Below are 16,662 nucleotides of genomic sequence, written 5' to 3' on the forward strand. Positions count from 1 at the left end.
ATTGGCCGAGGGGTCACGGGGCGTGTTCTGTTGCTTGTGGACTTTATAAGTGCCTCTAAAGCCAACTCTAGTATACAGACCCCTTCACTTTTCCCATATTATGTTACATCCTTATTCTAAAATGTATTAAATAGTTTCCCCCCCCTCAATCTACACACAATACCCCATAATGACAGAGCAAAAATAGGTTTTTAGAAATGTTTGCTAATTTATTAAAAATGTAAAACTAATCACATTTACATAAGTATTCAGACCCTTTACTCAGTACTTTGTTGAAGCACCTTTGGCAGAGATTACAGCATCGAGTCTTCTTGGGTATAACACTAGAAGCTTGGCACACCTGTATTTGGGGAGTTTCTCCCATTATTCTCTGGAGAACCTCTCAAGCTCTGGATGGGGAGCGTTGCTGCACAGCTATTTTCAGGTCTCTCCAGAGATGTTCGATCGGGTTCTAACTGGCCCACTCAAGGACATTCAGAGACTTGTCCTGAAGCCACTCCTGCATTGGAAGGTTAACAGTCGCCCCAGTCTGAGGTCCTTAGCAGGTTTTCATCAAGGATCTCTCTGTACTGTGCTCCGTTCATCTTTGCCTTGATCCCAGTCCCTGCTACTGAGGAGTGGCTTCCTTCTGGCAACTCTACCATGAAGGGCTGATTGGTGGAGTGCTGCAGAGATGGTTATCCTTCTAAAAGTTTCTCCCATCTCTACAGATTACCTTCAGAGCTCTGTCAAAGTGACCATCGGGTTCTTGGTCACCTCCACGACCAAGGCCCTTCTCCCCCGATTTCTCAGTTTGGCCGGGCATCCAGCTCTAGGATGAGTCTTGATTCTTCCATTTAAGAATGATGGAGGCCACTTTGTTCTTGGGGACATTCAATGCTGCAGATGTTTGGTACCCTTCCCCAGATCTGTGCCTCAACACAATCCTGTCTCAGAGCTCTACAGACAATTCCTTTGACCAGATGGCTTGGTTTTTGTTCTGTCATGCACTATCAACTGTAGGACCTTATATAGACAGGTGTGTGCCTTTACAAATCATGTCCAATCAATTGAACTTAGCACCGGTGGACTCCAATCAAGTTGTAAAAACATCACGGAACAATGGAAACAGGATGCACCCGAGTTCAATTTCAAGTCTCATAGCGAAAGGTCTGAATACTTAAAGTTATTTCAGTTCTATTTAATACATTAGATACAATTAACAAAAAAAAAACTGTACTTTGTCATTACGGGGTATTGTGATGTCATTATGGGGTATTGTGATGTCATTATGGGGTATTGTGTGTAGATAGCTGAGGATTTTTTTATTTAATCCATTTTAAAATATGGTGTAACAAAATGTGAAGAAAGTCCAGGGGTCTGAATACTTTACAAAAATATAAAACGCAACATGTGAAATGTTGGTCCCATGTTTCATGAGCTGAAATAAAAGATCCCAGAAATGTTCCAGACGCACAAAAAGCTTATTTCTCTCAATTGTGCACACATTTGTTTACATTCCTCTCAGTGAGCATTTCTCCTTTGCCAAGATAACCTGACAGGTGTGGCCTTTTGACCAACCTCCGTACCCCCGGGCCCCTCCAGCACAATTATTTTTTTAAATAATATTTAGGAGAATAATTTATGGTGCTTTTTGTTTATATTTTACCCTAACCTTGTTTCCAACAGTAAAATATTGGGTTGGATCATTTGTGTTGTTTTAGAAATTTAAACACATTTTATTTGAAAGCCTTCTTGTCACTGCTCTTCTGCCTCTTGCCACTGGAGGGCACTAAATGATCAAATTGTGACTGTGGTATTAGGAATAAAGCATAAGATATATAGTATAGGTGGTAGGAAAAAACACAAAGTAGGTCATAATTACAAAAACATTAGATTTTTATTACAACATTTGAACAAATACAACAATACACTGATTCCAAACAACTTTGCTCGTCAATTAAGATATCCAATCGTCTTCATGTTGCCACTAGCCTTCTTGAATTGAAGACTTTTATTCCGTTTTGCGTGGACAAACGAGCGTACTTGGTAAGAAGAGCTCCAGTTGTTTGCTTTTCTCCACACAAGTCCCTGCATGACAATAAATCGTTGAGGATCAAATCGTTGTTAACACAGAGAGCTTTCCAGATAAAACAAGACAGTTGGCTGTGTCTGACACCACCTGGCAGTGTCTGACACCACCTGGCAGTGTCTGACACCACAAACATCTGGCACACAAGTCTAAATCTCTAATAGTCATTATGGGACAGCACAGAGACAGCGGTCATTATGGGACAGCACAGAGACAACGGTCATTATGGGACAGCACAGAGACAACGGTCATTATGGGACAGCACAGAGACAGCGGTCATTATGGGACAGCACAGAGACAGCGGTCATTATGGGACAGCACAGAGACAGCGGTCATTATGGGACAGCACAGAGACAACGTCATTATGGGACAGCACAGAGACAGCAGTCATTATGGTACAGCACAGAGACAGCGGTCATTATGGTACAGCACAGAGACAGCGGTCATTATGGGACAGCACAGAGACAGCGGTCATTGTGGGACAGCACAGAGGCAGCGGCCATTATGGGACAGCACAGAGGCAGCGGTCATTATGGGACAGCACAGAGACAGCGGTCATTATGGGACAGCACAGAGACAACGTCATTATGGGACAGCACAGAGACAGCAGTCATTATGGTACAGCACAGAGACAGCGGTCATTATGGGACAGCACAGAGACAGCGGTCATTATGGGACAGCACAGAGACAGCGGTCATTATGGGACAGCACAGAGACAACGGTCATTATGGGACAGCACAGAGGCAGCGGCCATTATGGGACAGCACAGAGGCAGCGGCCATTATGGGACAGCACAGAGGCAGCGGTCATTATGGGACAGCACAGAGACAGCGGTCATTATGGGACAGCACAGAGACAGCGGTCATTATGGGACAGCACAGAGACAGCGGTCATTATGGGACAGCACAGAGACAGCGGTCATTATGGGACAGCGGTCATTATGGGACAGCACAGAGACAGCGGTCATTATGGGACAGCACAGAGACAGCGGTCATTATGGGACAGCACAGAGACAGCGGTCATTATGGTACAGCACAGAGACAGCGGTCATTATGGTACAGCACAGAGACAGCGGTCATTATGGTACAGCACAGAGACAGCGGTCATTATGGGACAGCACAGAGACAGCGTCATTATGGGACAGCACAGAGACAGCAGTCATTATGGTACAGCACAGAGACAGCGGTCATTATGGTACAGCACAGAGACAGCGGTCATTATGGTACAGCACAGAGACAGCGGTTATTATGGTACAGCACAGAGACAGCGGTCATTATGGGACAGCACAGAGACAGCGGTCATTATGGGACAGCACAGAGACAGCGGTCATTATGGGACAGCACAGAGACAGCAGTCATTATGGTACAGCACAGAGACAGCGGTCATTATGGTACAGCACAGAGACAGCAGTCATTCTGATGCTCAGTTTTACTCACTGTATGTAAGGGGTGATGTCCTCCTCGGTCCACTTCTGTCTCATGGTGAAGAGGTGGGTGAATCTCTCCAGTGTGTCCTCGGGAAGATCTTCCACTCTCAGCAGAGATATGGTCTCTGGTTTGGAGCTGCGGTCCACAAGGGCTAGACTCTATAGAAACCCATAACCATCTGGATAATCCTGTAATCATGTCTGCCAACAACCATCACGTCTTTAAAAATGTGTGATTACCATATTTCTAAGGCTAAAATAAAACCTGCTGTAATGCCTAAAAACGTAAACATCCATTATGAGATATTTTGCTGTAGAATCTAAGAATAGTCCACATGTAACAAAACAGTGTTGGTTAAAGACATGCTCTGGAACTTTAACTAGTAAGTACAGTGCCTTGCGAAAGTATTCGCCCCCCTTGATCTTTGCGACCTTTTGCCACATTTCAGGCTTCAAACATAAAGATATAAAACTGTATTTTTTGTGAAGAATCAACAACAAGTGGGACACAATCATGAAGTGGAACGACATTTATTGGATATTTCAAACTTTTTTAACAAATCAAACACTGAAAAATTGGACGTGCAAAATTTTTCAGCCCCCTTAAGTTAATACTTTGTAGCGCCACCTTTTGCTGCGATTACAGCTGTAAGTCGCTTGGGGTATGTCTCTATCAGTTTTGCACATCGAGAGACTGACATTTTTTCCCATTCCTCCTTGCAAAACAGCTCGAGCTCAGTGAGGTTGGATGGAGAGCATTTGTGAACAGCAGTTTTCAGTTCTTTCCACAGATTCTCGATTGGATTCAGGTCTGGACTTTGACTTGGCCATTCTAACACCTGGATATGTTTATTTTTGAACCATTCAATTGTAGATTTTGCTTTATGTTTTGGATCATTGTCTTGTTGGAAGACAAATCTCCGTCCCAGTCTCAGGTCTTTTGCAGACTCCATCAGGTTGTCTTCCAGAATGGTCCTGTATTTGGCTCCATCCATCTTCCCTGTCCCTGCTGAAGAAAAGCAGGCCCAAACCATGATGCTGCCACCACCATGTTTGACAGTGGGGATGGTGTGTTCAGGGTGATGAGCTGTGTTGCTTTTACGCCAAACATAACATTTTGCATTGTTGCCAAAAAGTTCAATTTTGGTTTCATCTGACCAGAGCACCTTCTTCCACATGTTTGGTGTGTCTCCCAGGTGGCTTGTGGCAAACTTTAAACAACACTTTTTATGGATATCTTTAAGAAATGGCTTTCTTGCCACTCTTCCATAAAGGCCAGATTTGTGCAATATACGACTGATTGTTGTCCTATGGACAGAGTCTCCCACCTCAGCTGTAGATCTCTGCAGTTCATCCAGAGTGATCATGGGCCTCTTGGCTGCATCTCTGATCAGTCTTCTCCTTGTATGAGCTGAAAGTTTAGAGGGACGGCCAGGTCTTGGTAGATTTGCAGTGGTCTGATACTCCTTCCATTTCAATATTATCGCTTGCACAGTGCTCCTTGGGATGTTTAAAGCTTGGGAAATCTTTTTGTATCCAAATCCGGCTTTAAACTTCTTCACAACAGTATCTCGGACCTGCCTGGTGTGTTCCTTGTTCTTCATGATGCTCTCTGCGCTTTTAACGGACCTCTGAGACTATCACAGTGCAGGTGCATTTATACAGAGACTTGATTACACACAGGTGGATTGTATTTATCATCATTAGTCATTTAGGTCAACATTGGATCATTCACAGATCCTCACTGAACTTCTGGAGAGAGTTTGCTGCACTGAAAGTAAAGGGGCTGAATAATTTTGCACGCCCAATTTTTCAGTTTTTGATTTGTTAAAAAGTTTGAAATATCCAATAAATGTCGTTCCACTTCATGATTGTGTCCCACTTGTTGTTGATTCTTCACAAAAAAATACAGTTTTATATCTTTATGTTTGAAGCCTGAAATGTGGCAAAAGGTCGCAAAGATCAAGGGGGCCGAATACTTTCAACCTCCCGAGTTGGGCTGGATGTGTCCATGTGTACTTCATACATGCATAATCTGTGTGCAGAAAAACATCCTAACCTCAAACTGGCCACGAAATCCCTCATTTTAAAGCAACTGTTTTCTGGAAGCTATGCGACGCCATTTTCCCTACATTTTCTGGACCAGGTTCAAGCTGGAAAACTGGCCCATCCCTCTGTGAGCTGCCAGTCTGACCCCCGTCCTCACCTTCAGCTGGTCCAGTCTAGTGCCCATCCCTCTGTGAGCTGCCAGTCTGACCCCATCCTCACCTTCAGCTGGTCCAGTCTAGTGCCCATCCCTCTGTGAGCTGCCAGTCTGACCCCCGTCCTCACCTTCAGCTGGTCCAGTCTAGTGCCCATCCCTGTGAGCTGCCAGTCTGACCCCCGTCCTCACCTTCAGCTGGTCCAGTCTAGTGCCCATCCCTCTGTGAGCTGCCAGTCTGACCCCCGTCCTCACCTTCAGCTGGTCCAGTCTAGTGCCCATCCCTCTGTGAGCTGCCAGTCTGACCCCCGTCCTCACCTTCAGCTGGTCCAGTCTAGTGCCCATGCCCTCTGTGAGCTGCCAGTCTGACCCCCGTCCTTACCTTCAGCTGGTCCAGTCTAGTGCCCATCCCGTCTGGGACACTTTGCTGCCACACCTCCTGGAACTCTGCCAGGTTGAACTTGGCTGCGTTCTGCAGCAGCATCTGAGCTGTGGCTCTGCACACCTTGTCCTCGTTCAGCGCAAAGAACACCTCATCTGAAAAATTACCACATTTTCATTTCTGTTTAATATCCATGAAATAGCTGTGAAGAGCCAAAATAGTGCACGAGGGAAGAGGTAGTTTGGCTGTGTGTCACTCTACAGCACACCAAAGCATGAGGGAAGAGGTAGTTGGCTGTGTGTCACTCTACAGCACACCAAAGCATGAGGGAAGAGGTAGTTGGCTGTGTGTCACTCTACAGCACACCAAAGCATTAAAAACGTACAGTACTTTGACTTACCGTTGTCCGTGTAGCGCCTTCCATAACAGTTCAAGCTATGCTCTATCATCTCCCTGGGAAGGAGAAGGGGTTTGGATGAGTATTAAACAAATACATGTATTCCCTACCCCACACACACACTTTTTAATGTTGTCATGACAATTACATGCAACAGAGAGCTTCCACACACTTCGGTTCAATGCACATTTTAAAGACGTTGGTTGTCCTGAGCCTTTAGTCAAATCTGGCCTTTGACAGAGCTGACAACGTGATGACTAAGTATTACATCAAACTGCTCTCCACTTCATCATTTTATTTAACCAGGCAAGTCAGTCAACAGTAAATTCTTATTTAAAATGACGGCCTACACCGGCCAAACCCGGGACGACACTGGGCCAATTGTGCGCCGCCCTAGGGGACAGCCGTAACGTTGCCTAACTGCACCTACTGTGGCTCCAGACATCCTAACTCCTCCAGACTGACACGAAGAGGGACTTTACTGAAGGACCAGGACTCAGAGTCCACCAGCTGAGTGATGTGACCCAGTAGCTTCATCTCATAGTCAAAATCCAACAGCCTCCAGTAGCCTGGAATACACAAGAGGGGACCATGTTAAAAGAGCACAGGACAAACAAACACCTTCTCATACATGTGGACACACCAAGGCCAGCATGTATATAGACACAAACCACATACAGTAGATCACATATCTAAATGGAAAAACTGTGAGAAAATTAACATTTGGAAGATTTGAGAATGATTCTTACCGTTGACCTCACAGGCATGAATAGTCTGTAGTTGGGCCTCCAGTTCCTCCTCACTTGCTTGGATTCTTTCAAGCAGGTCTCCCATAGTGTACTGCCAAAAGTAAACGTTTTATCAAGCAGGTCTCCCATAGTGTACTGCCAAAAGGAAACGTTTTATCAAGCAGGTCTCCCATAGTGTACTGCCAAAAGGAAACGTTTTATCAAGCAGGTCTCCCAGTGTACTGCCAAAAGGAAACGTTTTATCAAGCAGGTCTCCCATAGTGTACTGCCAAAAGGAAACGTTTTGTCAAGCAGGTCTCCCATAGTGTACTGCCAAAAGGAAACGTTTTATCAAGCAGGTCTCCCATAGTGTACTGCCAAAAGGAAACGTTTTATCAAGCAGGTCTCCCATAGTGTCCTGCCAAAAGGAAACGTTTTATCAAGCAGGTCTCCCATAGTGTACATTTTAGTCATTTAGCAGACTCTTATCCAGAGCGACCTACAGTGCTGAGTGCATAAATTGCCATACTTTTTTTTTGGTACTGGTCTCTCGTGGGAATCGAACCCACAACTCTGGCGTTGGAAGGTCCATGTTCTACCAACTGAGCCACACGGGACTACCAAAAGGAAAGCTTTTAAAAAAAGAGAACGGTAGCGTAGCGGCAGACATTTACTCAGTGTATAATAGAGATGATGTTCTAGCGTGTACTGGCCTTTCCTGGGTGTCTTTTCTTAGCGGCACCAACTTCGCTGATAGTTGCTTTATTGAGGAAAAGTTGTACCGACTATGAACGTGACAGTCCTACCTTAAGATGAATGGACTGTAAGTCTCTCTGGATATAATCTAGTAGAGTTAATAAGTACCTTCCCCTCTGTGACATCCTCCTGCCCACTGATACCTGGGCCCTCGTACGGATTCTCCATCAGAAGTCTCTTCAGCTTCTTTAGTTTGGGATGGCGCTTTCTCAGCTCCCAGTAACTGTTAGAAAAGCCCCAGATCTGTTGGGAAAAGGGTCATTTCTCAGGTCCTGAATACATTTCAGCATATTATGTCACACTGCAACTTTCTGTAGGTACTGGAGAGCATTATTGGTGTGTAACATTTGGGGAAAGTCGTACAGTATTGATAACATTGAATGATGTGGGTCAGGTACTCCCAAACTGAGGTAACTTTGTTAAAGCAAGGCCCCTGAACTCTCGTGTATTTTCTGCATTATGCAAATGATATGGGCAGCGACCATGTAACATTTTTACAACATACAGACTGCGCTGGTTATCAAGGGGCAAAGTATTGACACGTTTCTTTCAATTGAGAGAAGAACTTAAAGTTCTTTACTGACCATAATTTTCACTTGTCTGACCGCTTGCATGATGATGAGTTTCTCACACGACTGGCCTATCTGGGTGATGTTTTTTTTCACCTGAATGATCTGAATGTAGGACTACAGGGACTCTTTGCAACTATATTCAATGTGCAGAACAAAGTTGCTGCTATGATTAAGAAGTTGGAACAAGGACAACACACAGGTCTTTCCATCATTGTATGATTTTTTTTGTGCGCAAATCAACTCAAGTTTACGGACAATGTCAAATGTGCGAGCTGGGTGTGCAATTACACAGGTACTTTCCCGAAACAAACTGGATTCGTTATCCCTTTCATGCCCTGCTGCCAGTCCACTTACCGATATCTGAACAAGACAGCCTCAGAAATTGCAACAAGCGGTTCTGTGAATAAATTCTATTTAAATCAGAAGCCAGAATGTAATATAGCGAAGCACCTAAGCGAGCTGGGTGCCCAATTATGCAGGTACTTTCCAGAAACAGACGACACAAACAACTGGATTTGTTATCTCTTTCATTCCCTGCCTCCAGTCCACTTACCGATATCTGAACAGGAGAGCCTCATCGAAATTGTAACAAGCGGTTCTGTGAAAAATGTATTTAATCGGAATCCACAGCCATATTTCTGGATGGGGCTGCGCTCAGAGTATCCTGCCTTGGCAAATTGAGCTGTTAAGACACTGATGCCCTTTGCAACCACGTACCTATGTGAGAGTGGATTCACGGCCCTCACTAGCATGAAAACTAAATACAGGCACAGACTGTGTGTGGAAAATGATTTAAGACTGAGACTCTCTCCAAATACAACCCAACATTGCAGTGTTATGTGCATCCTGTCAAGCAGACCCTTCTCATTAACCTGTGATGAGTTATTCTCCATTTACGATAAACAAATAAGGTTTTATATGTAAGATGGTTAAACAAAGAGCAAAATGATTGATTATTATTATTATATTATTATTAGTGCCCTGGTCCTATAAGAGCTCTTTGTCACTTCCAACGAGCCGGGTTGTGACAAAAACTCACTCATTCTTGTTTAATAAATGTATTGTATAGTGTGTGTGTGTGTGTGTGTGTGTGGCAGGCTTACAATGATGGCAAAAAAACAACATTTGAGAGTGCCCTGCCCCTGGTGCTTAGAGGGGGTACGTAGCTGGAGGTTGAACGTTTGAAGGGGTACGGGGACTATAAAAAGTTTGGGAACCACTAATGTAGGTGAACACAGTGCATTAGAAAACCATGTAATACATCACAATGAACTCACTGTGTTAGAATGTCTATAGCTATTTAGTGTGCGTGTGTCAGCATGTTAACGTAATATCTACTGTACAGACATTCAATAACAGATCAGTGATTTTCAAAATGGCTGTCACACCAGAAACATTCATTGTGTTCAGATAGTTGATAAGACTCCTCCTACCTGTGCATGGACCAGCTGAGAGCTGGCCTGGTTGTCAGTAGTCAGATGATCTGGAGTCAGGCAGCCAGGCACTAACAGCAGGAGGTTTGAGGTGTCGGCTATCTTCAGGTCATAAGTCTTGTCTTCACTGCACAGGACAGCTCTCTCATCCTGGTCTCCTCTGATAACCAGGCTGCATGTAGAGAACAAGGATAAAGGAGAGAGAGATTGTGGAGATTGTTGACGTGTAGAGAGACTCAACGTTAAAACTGTCTCTCTACTCGTCAATGTTAAACAGACATGTAGAGAGACTCAACGTTAAAACAGTCTCTCTACTCGTCAATGTTAAACAGACTGTTTTTAACGTTGATGTGTAGAGAAAGTGGCAACAGCTGGATGAGTTGTTTTCGCCAGGGCTGGACAACCCTTCTCCTATAGAGGTAGTAGGTGGGTGGCCCTTGACCATCACATTCCATTACATCACACATAAGAGTCATTGGATGAAGGGGTATTCTGAAGGAGGAGTTTAAATAAGAGACATGACGCTCAGTCTATACATTAACCCGCATCTCTTGCGGTACGGTTTTTGTGGAATTATTTTTTTTAATGTGATATGAAAAGTAGAAGGATTTATGTTTCTATAACTGTACTGCAAGTGTGAATCGATTCACGTTTAGTTTGAGTATTCGGCCGTTTTTGGCTTCCGGAGTCAATTTGCCCTTTAAAACAGAACATGTAAGGTCCTTGGACTAACGGAGTAACGGTAGACTCCTTAAACCTGAATCAGGTGTGTTTCAGTCCAACACACCTGATTCAGATTATCAAGGTCCTGATAGGGAAGATCAATCATAGAATAAGATGTGTTGGAGCAAATGCCTGCAGACATCCGGTAAGAGTCCAGGTGGGTTGCCAACGCACACTACACACACGTAATCTGTGAACCCAGAACAAAATCTCGTGTAAACCAACCAGTCACCTGCGAATGTTTAGGAGAGACAACCCACCGCCACATTTCTATTAACCCAACTAGCTACGTCTATTAACGTAACTGTGTTTAATCTCTTAACTGTGTATTTATGTTGAATTAGCTACATTGTAACTATGCAGATACTTCACCTCTTTCCTGCTTCTATGTGTTTACAGAGAGTGTCATCCAGTTCCATCAGGCAGTAGTCTCCGGACGAGACGCTTTCTCCAAAAGTCAAACAGTGAATTGTGTTCTGCAAATCATTCTCTTTTAGTTTGGCGATTTGTATGGTCGCCTGCACCTCTTCTAATGTTCTCGACATCTGGTTCTAATATATGAGCTAAATTTAATGAGAAATAGCCTATTTTGTAGTGTACTCCAACTAAATGTGATTCTCGCTAGATTAACTTTCCCGCAATATATACCGGAAGTACGATGGCATATTCGATTGACAGCGGCATAGGCCAATGAAAGTCTCGATTACGTCACGTTGTCCCTCCTACAGTACAGTCGATTTATGTCCGCGCCGCACGCCGAGTTCACCCGACGTGGGTGCACGGTGCTGAAATCTACCACTGGAAATGATCAGATGGAACCCAACCTTCATCTACGGTCACTGAACCTAACCATAGCGCCAAAGGCGATGCGCTTGATTTAGCTCGCTTAGCACACCGAGTGAGTGCAGTTTGTTGGTTTGAGACTAGTCCACTTATCCGATTATGTAACATTTGCATATATCGCGCCTTCTTGGTTTACTTCCACAATGCCCACTTGTCTTGTGAGCGTTGCCAATTTAGAAACTTTGTCGCTATATTAAGCGAGTTTTCAGACCCCTCCAGCGACGTTTATTGGTAAAGGATTCCAGCGACAAATTCAGATTTTCTTTTTCAGGCTGCCTTTGGGGTTTTGACGCAGAGGGTGTCTATGATTTTAACAGCATTTAGCGACTTTTCCCACTCAATTCTACCGCAAACAACAGTGGTTGAAGGTGCAGGCTACTTGTGCAACATTAGTCACATCAACGACGCACCCACATGCCGCGTTCACGTACTAGTTGAAACCAGGAAACTGACATTTCCTGGTTGCACGCGTGTATAACTTCAACCTATTAGCAAGTCGGACATTTCAGAGTTTCTTAGTTCCAACTAGCACTTGAACGCGGCAATAATCAAGAGAGGCACAACGTGCGGCGGAAAAGGGCGAAAACGCGACGTGGAGACCGCAGTTGTGCCGCATCAAGCCAAATTCATGATGTGACGCCGTCGCGGAAACGGTAAAACGTAATCTAGCGTCTTCTAGCGACAAATCAAGGAGCCAATAGCTGTAATCACTGAAAAAAGTCGTCAACCCTGCACGGTGTCAACGTGCTTTTCATGGTAGGATCGCGTAGTAAACAGAGGCAGAGGTCCGAGTGGAGCTCATTACTACTGAAGAAATCTATGCACATTTCACAAGGAAACGCTGTTCGTTGAATGAAGCTTTACGGACGAGAAAATAATATGCATACGTTTAGATGGTTAGCGGACCAGTTACATTTTTAGAATACAAAAGAAGTTCGACATCAAGATAGTATCCCCTCTTGCATAGCTATAGATAGCGTCTGTCCATTTTTCACTGTGTGAAACGTGTTTTTTTTAAATGCGTTTCTCACATTATGCTGCTGGTTTGCAAATCTAGGACAACGTTATCTCGAGGAACAATAAATCAGCAATTTTTTATCCATGGTGTTTGCAAGGTAAATTATTTGAAAAATTGTTATGCATTTAAATGTGCACGTAATGATCAAATACTACAGCACATGTGTGTCAGAGATGGACCACAGCAGGGGTGTTTTACCTGTGATCATGGAGGATATGATTGCACTGTGAGCTAACGTTATCTAAACTATCCTGTTTATTTCAATAGATTGTACTGTTGATATTCTGCAATTTTGTTTGGATATACGAATGACTGGTTACGTCAGTTATGACACTAATACAGTATAGCTACAGTCATTAGGACAGAATACAGGGGAGCTATTCAGACGGCTTGTCAATGACATAAGGATAGGCAGCTATGTATGATGTACTGTACAGTGGAGCTATTCTGACGGCTTGTCAATGACAAGGATAGGCAGCTATGTATGGTGTACTGTAGCTCGTTTTCACAGGCTATGATGCCTTTGGCTTGTGTACAGTATTTACAGTGCCAGTAATATTTCCGTTATTTTAACAGTTGTAAAGAGATGGATGGTATCGGGAACACAATGCAGAAGAAGGCTGCGGAGCTCGAGCGCATGGCCGAGGTTCTCGTCACCGGAGAGCAGTTGAGGTAGGAGTGGCTGGCTCGAGCTGAGAGCTCTGTATGATCCTGTTCAAACTGTGTTGCGGCTTTTCAAACAAAGGCGTGAATTGTACCCATTCAAACCAACGCACAAATACAATACATTTTCTGCAATGCCAATGTGTATTGCGTTGTACTGGCGTAGTGCACGCACACAATGTGATTATTTCAAGTCTCAAAGGTTGTTTTTTTTTGCTTTGTGTAACTGAAAGCCATTCATTCATTCATTGTGGTGTCAGTCCGAAGAACACTGCTGCTTGTTTTAGTGGAAGAGAAGTAACACCTGCTATTTGTGGAACAGAACACACACCCTTGGCCCATATTAGGGGTGCCATAAAAAAGCATGATTGAAATAGTGAGATAGCAGGAAGGGACAGCAGTGAGTGTCAACATCAGTGAAATGACTCTTTATAATTGGCATTGAAACGTTTTATCGCCTGTCAGGATGTGTGTGTGTTTGGGGGGGAAGTTGCTGTGTGTTTACAGATCTTTAACTTCATCATGGTCAAATCATATAGGTCAGTCAATAAACTCAATGTCAGTGTTCCCTATCAGTGGTTAATCTTTGACCCTCTCTAAAATGGTCACTTTTAACTAGGGCTGTGATAATATCAGTATTGCATTTATCTTTCTACGCCAAAAATGAAAACGGGAAGCAGACCAAACTCTTTTTGTCCTTTTAAAAAACCTGCTGTGTGTAAAATATTGTGTGTCGTAACTTTGAAAATAAATAAATGTGTCTCTGAATGACAACGTAATGTTTTCCTAAAGAAGTTAAATCTGCTTTATCTGGAACACAATGCCACGATACTAACGAGTATTCTCCCTGGCCCTACTCTTAACCTGCCACAGCATGGCACAGTACTAGTCTGGTCTCCCTGGCCCTACTTTTAACCTGCCACGATACTAACGAGTATTCTCCCTGGCCCTACTTTTAACCTGCCACGATACTAACGAGTATTCTCCCTGGCCCTACTTTTAACCTGCCACGATACTAACGAGTATTCTCCCTGGCCCTACTCTTAACCTGCCACAGCATGGCACAGTACTAGTCTGGTCTCCCTGGCCCTACTCTTAACCTGCCACAGCATGGCACAGTAGTAGTCTGGTCTCCCTGGCCCTACTCTTAACCTACCACAGCATGGCACAGTACTAGTCTGGTCTCCCTGGCCCTACTCTTAACCTGCCACGATACTAACGAGTATTCTCCCTGGCCCTACTTTTAACCTGCCACGATACTAACGAGTATTCTCCCTGGCCCTACTTTTAACCTGCCACGATACTAACGAGTATTCTCCCTGGCCCTACTCTTAACCTGCCACAGCATGGCACAGTACTAGTCTGGTCTCCCTGGCCCTACTCTTAACCTGCCACAGCATGGCACAGTAGTAGTCTGGTCTCCCTGGCCCTACTCTTAACCTACCACAGCATGGCACAGTACTAGTCTGGTCTCCCTGGCCCTACTCTTAACCTACCACAGTACTAGTCTGGTCTAGTTGGCCCTACTCTTAACCTACCACAGCATGGCACAGTACTAGTCTGGTCTAGTTGGCCCTACTCTTAACCTGCCACAGCATGGCACAGTAGTAGTCTGGTCTAGTTGGCCCTACTCTTAACCTACCACAGCATGGCACTGTAGTAGTCTGGTCTCCCTGGCCCTACTTTTAACCTACCACAGCATGGCACAGTACTAGTCTGGTCTCCCTGGCCCTACTCTTAACCTACCACAGCATGGCACAGTACTAGTCTGGTCTCCCTGGCCCTACTCTTAACCTACCACAGTACTAGTCTGGTCTAGTTGGCCCTACTCTTAACCTGCCACAGCATGGCACAGTACTAGTCTGGTCTCCCTGGCCCTACTCTTAACCTACCACAGCATGGCACAGTACTAGTCTGGTCTAGTTGGCCCTACTCTTAACCTGTCACAGCATGGCACAGTACTAGTCTGGTCTAGTTGGCCCTACTTTTAACCTACCACAGTACTAGTCTGGTCTAGTTGGCCCTACTTTTAACCTACCACAGTACTAGTCTGGTCTCCCTGGCCCTACTTTTAACCTACCACAGTACTAGTCTGGTCTCCCTGGCCCTACTCTTAACCTACCACAGCATGGCACAGTACTAGTCTGTTCTCCCTGGCCCTACTTTTAACCTACCACAGTACTAGTCTGGTCTCCCTGGCCCTACTTTTAACCTACCACAGTACTAGTCTGGTCTAGTTGGCCCTACTATTAACTTACCACAGTACTAGTCTGGTCTAGTTGGCATGTCTTTTAACCTACCACAGTACTAGTCTGGTCTAGTTGGCCCTACTCTTAACCTACCACAGTACTAGTCTGGTCTAGTTGGCCCTACTTTTAACCTACCACAGTACTAGTCTGGTCTAGTTGGCATGTCTTTTAACCTACCACAGTACTAGTCTGGTCTAGTTTGCATGTTTTTCTCCCAACAAAGTGATAACCTCATGCTTAATGTAACTAAGAACAGGAAGACTTGTGTCTCTAAATCATATCATTGACTAGAGGTCATATGGGGATAGGCTATGTTTGCCTCCCAAATGGCCCCCTGTTGCCTTTCTAGTGTATGGGAATAAGGTGCCCTGTCTTAGACATGCCGACACAGATGTTGCTGGCCACTGGCTACCACTAGCTGGAATAATTGGTCACAGCTGAACATAGTGCACCTGCCTCCTTTTGGCCCAGTTGAACAAGAGTACAAGACATGCTGTTGTGCTGAAGATTAGCTCGTAGCTAATCGGCAGGTAGCCTAGTGGTCAGTGTTGTTGGCCAGTAACCGAAAGGTTGCTAGATCGAATCCCAGAGTTGACAAGGTAAAAAGTTGTCAGTCTGCCCCTGAACAAGTTAACCCACTGTTCCCCTGAACTAGTTAACCCACTGTTCCCCTGAACAAGTTAACCCACTGTTCCCCTGAACAAGTTAACCCACTGTTCCCCTGAACAAGTTAACCCACTGTTCCCCTGAACTAGTTAACCCACTGTTCCCCTGAACTAGTTAACCCACTGTTCCCCTGAACAAGTTAACCCACTCTTCCCCTGAACTAGTTAACCCACTCTTCCCCTGAACTAGTTAACCCACTCTTCCCCTGAACTAGTTAACCCACTGTTCCCTGGTAGGACATCATTGTAAATAAGACTCTGTTCTTAACTGACTTGCCTAGTTAAATAAATACAAACCTAAACATTATAACAGGACAAAAGCTTCCTTGGATTCTGTAGTGTTAGAATGGTATTTTTGACCCCTGGCTTTATAATTCTAATGAGGAAACCAAGCCGTGTGGATTCATGGCAGGTTGCCCTTTGGGTTTAGGTTACTCGCTACGTAGTGCACTACTTTGACGAGAGCCCTATAGGGCCTCGAGGCTCGGACTGAGCTGCCAAATCTAATCCAGGAGACGCTAGACAGCAGTAGATTC

At 44.6% G+C, this 16,662-nt stretch overlaps 2 protein-coding genes across 6 annotated transcripts in view; one reads left to right on the forward strand and one right to left on the reverse strand.

Annotated features, from left to right (window-relative positions):
* Nucleotides 1–1,856: 1,856 nt before the first annotated feature.
* dscc1 (DNA replication and sister chromatid cohesion 1) lies at nt 1,857–11,367 on the reverse strand. 2 transcript variants are annotated; one of them, XM_036935477.1, is made up of 9 exons: nt 11,061–11,367; nt 9,966–10,137; nt 8,069–8,203; nt 7,226–7,316; nt 6,907–7,045; nt 6,480–6,532; nt 6,080–6,234; nt 3,508–3,656; nt 1,857–2,070 (listed from the first exon to the last, which is right to left on the reverse strand). In XM_036935477.1, exons 1-9 carry the CDS (start codon nt 11,231–11,233, stop codon nt 1,959–1,961), a joined length of 1,179 nt encoding a protein of 392 aa, XP_036791372.1. In that variant the 5' UTR covers nt 11,234–11,367; the 3' UTR covers nt 1,857–1,958. The 2 variants fall into 2 exon arrangements, with proteins under 2 accessions (XP_036791372.1, XP_036791367.1); XM_036935472.1 differs by lacking the exon at nt 11,061–11,367 and adding an exon at nt 10,247–10,425 and having other exon boundaries at nt 9,966–10,191.
* An 87-nt stretch (nt 11,368–11,454) lies between these two features.
* Nucleotides 11,455–16,662, forward strand: part of deptor (DEP domain containing MTOR-interacting protein) — a 65,657-nt gene continuing 60,449 nt past the window's right edge. Inside the window, exons 1-3 of one of the 4 annotated variants that reach the window (XM_036935488.1) lie at nt 11,455–11,586; nt 12,589–12,646; nt 13,126–13,221. In XM_036935488.1, the coding sequence (XP_036791383.1) occupies nt 12,633–12,646; nt 13,126–13,221 (110 nt within the window). In that variant the 5' untranslated portion in view covers nt 11,455–11,586; nt 12,589–12,632. Of the gene's footprint in view, nt 11,587–11,625; nt 12,647–13,125; nt 13,222–16,662 lie in introns of those variants that run through there. The other 3 variants (XM_036935491.1, XM_036935497.1, XM_036935484.1) reach the window with 3 other exon arrangements.

The sequence above is a fragment of the Oncorhynchus mykiss genome, chromosome 2 (assembly GCF_013265735.2).
Source record: "Oncorhynchus mykiss isolate Arlee chromosome 2, USDA_OmykA_1.1, whole genome shotgun sequence".
Lineage (NCBI taxonomy): Eukaryota > Metazoa > Chordata > Actinopteri > Salmoniformes > Salmonidae > Oncorhynchus > Oncorhynchus mykiss.

Coding starts and splice junctions, on each gene's coding strand:
- dscc1 (XM_036935472.1), bottom strand. CDS start 10,410: ATGGTCAAGGGCCACCCACCTACTACCTCTATAGGAGAAGGGTTGTCC. Junction 7,046..7,225: donor TCATGCCTGTGAGGTCAACG/GTAAGAATCATT, acceptor TGTGTATTCCAG/GCTACTGGAGGCTGTTGGAT. Junction 6,533..6,906: donor TTAGGATGTCTGGAGCCACA/GTAGGTGCAGTT, acceptor TCTCCTTCCCAG/GGAGATGATAGAGCATAGCT.